Source organism: Rhea americana, unplaced genomic scaffold (genome assembly GCF_003343005.1).
Source record: "Rhea americana isolate MKP2758 unplaced genomic scaffold, rheAme1 scaffold_993, whole genome shotgun sequence".
Taxonomy (NCBI): Eukaryota; Metazoa; Chordata; class Aves; order Rheiformes; family Rheidae; genus Rhea; species Rhea americana.
The window spans coordinates 1925-4360 of NW_028187192.1; the positions used below are offsets into that span (position 1 = coordinate 1925).

The following is a 2436-nucleotide window of genomic DNA, read 5'->3' on the forward strand; positions in this document are numbered from 1 at the left end:
TGGTGACACCAAACTATGACTTTACCCACCCCATGGGTGCTCCTTGGCATGGTCACACCGAGCCATGGCCATGCCTACCCCGTGGGTGCTCCTTGGCATGGTCACACCGAGCCATGGCCATGCCTACCCCGTGGGTGCCCTGTGGCCAGGTGACACCCAGCTGTGCCCCTCCCCCATCCTTGGCATGGTCACACCAAGCCATGGCCATCCTATGGGTGCCCCTTGGCATGGTTATACCCAGCCATGGCCATGTCCACCCCCCGGGTGCCCTGTGGCCAGGTGACACCCAGCTGTGCCCCTCTCCCTGCAGACCTCATCGTGGGTGCCTTCGGCGTGGACACAGCCGTGGTGTATAGGTAGGTGCCCCCGGATGAGGACCATGGCGCCTGCGGTGCCACCCGCAGTGTCACCCCACGGTGCCGCCCCCGGTGTCCCCGCAGGGGCCGCCCCATCGTCTACGCCAGCGCCTCGCTCAGCATCTTCCCCACCATGTTCAACCCCGAGGAGCGGGGCTGCGCCCTCGAGGACACCGGCCTCCTCGTGCCCTGGTAGGTGCCACTGGGGGGCCCTGGTGTCCGGCCCCAGCCCTGCCCGCCCTGGGCAACTAGAGGGGCTCCAGGGGACACCCTGGGGGCGGGAGGGGCTGAGGGGTTGGGGACGCTGAGGAGATGTTGGGGGAACCTGAGCTGTCCTGAGAAGTTGGGGACACCAAGAGGTGTCAGAGTCATTGAGGACACTGGGGAGGTCTAAGGGGTTGGGGACATCCAGGAGACAATGGGTGGGGGATGGAGAGCTTCAGGACATCCAGAGGACACCAGAGCGGGTCTGGGGGCTTCTGAGGGGCAGGGGACACCAGGAGGGGATCAGAGGTGTTGGGGACACAAGGGGAGATCTGGAAGGTTGTTGGGGACAGAAGGAGGGGACAGTCTGGGTGTCAGAGGGGTTGGGGACACCCTGGGAACGCTGGAGGGTGTCAAGAGGAGTTGAGGACAACCACGATCTGGGGTTGGGGACACTCAGAGGACACTGAGGTGGGTGTCAGAAGGGTTGGAGACACCAGGGGACACCAAGGAGTGGGGTCAGAGGGGTTGGGGACACCAGAGTGAGAGGGCCTGGAGGAGCCATGAGCATCATGGGCCAGGGGACACCAAGGGACACCTCGGGGTGGGGGGACACCACGGCGTCCCCATCACACCCCACCATCTCCCTCTCCAGCATCAACCTGAGCTTCTGCCTCAACGCCTCGGGGAAGCACGTGCCCAGCTCCATCGGTGAGTGGGGCCACGGCCCCCGCCCCGGACGCCTGGGCCCCGCCGCCCGGACGCCTGGGCCCTGCCTGAGCCCGCCTTGCCCGCAGGCTTCACCGTGGAGCTGAGCCTGGACGGGCAGAAGGCCAAGGGCGCCGTGAAGCGGGCACTCTTCCTCGCCGGGCGCCAGCCCACCCTGACGCTGCCCCTGGCCGTCCCCAACGGCGCCGGCGCCCAGTGCCGCGACATGAAGGTCTACCTGCGGGTGAGGTGCCACCGTGGCCGGGCGCTCGGGGAGGGAGCTCGGCGGCGCTGGAGCAGCCGCTGACGTGTCCCCTTGGGCGTCACCCTGCCCAGAACGAGACGGAGTTTCGGGACAAGCTGTCGCCCATCCACGTGGCGCTGAGCTTCGGCCTCGACCCGCGGGCGCCCGAGGACCGGCACGGGCTGCGGCCCATCCTGGACCACCRGGCTCGCACCCGCATCGAGCAGAAGGTACAGCACCCGGTGGTGCCACCTAGGGCAATCTGGTCACCGTGGGTGTCACCTCATGCGACTCGGCCACCGTGGTGTCTGTTGCCAGCCGGTGCCACCCGTGCAAATCTGATGCACCTCAATGCAACACGGCGTCACCCAGTGCAACGCAGTGTTACGTGGGGCCACCCAGTGCCACCGGGTGCCACCTGGTGCAACACAGCGCTGCGTGGTGCCCCCCGGTGTCAGCCAATGCCATCCGATGCAACCAGGTGCCACCCAGTGCAGCGTGGTGCCGCCCAACCTCACCCAATGCAATTCGGTGCAGCCCAGTGCCACCAGGTGCCACCCAGTGCAGACTGGTGCACCTTGGTGTCACTCAATGCAACCTGGTGCAGCCCGGGGCCACCCAGTGCCACCAGGNCCCAGTGCCACCAGGTGCCACCCAGTGCAGACTGGTGCACCTTGGTGTCACTCAATGCAACCTGGTGCAGCCCGGGGCCACCCAGTGCCACCAGGTGCCACCCAGTGCAGCCTGGTGCACCTTGGTGTCACTCAATGCAACCTGGTGCAGCCCGGGGCCACCCAGTGCCACCAGGTGCCACCCAGTGCAGACTGGTGCACCTTGGTGTCACTCAATGCAACCTGGTGCAGCCCGGGGTCACCCAGTGCCACCAGGTGCCACCCAGTGCAGACTGGTGCACCTTGGTGTCAC

General features: G+C 66.9%; 1 protein-coding gene across 1 annotated transcript in view; it reads left to right on the forward strand.

Annotated features, from left to right (window-relative positions):
- Positions 1-2436, forward strand: part of LOC146583948 (integrin alpha-5-like) — a gene marked incomplete at both ends in the record, with an annotated part of 7883 nt that overhangs the window by 1285 nt on the left and 4162 nt on the right. The window contains 5 exons of the mRNA XM_085325690.1: positions 311-356; positions 441-548; positions 1216-1271; positions 1358-1512; positions 1605-1816. Coding sequence (XP_085181816.1) covers positions 311-356; positions 441-548; positions 1216-1271; positions 1358-1512; positions 1605-1816 — 577 coding nt within the window. The remainder of the gene's footprint in view (positions 1-310; positions 357-440; positions 549-1215; positions 1272-1357; positions 1513-1604; positions 1817-2436) is intronic.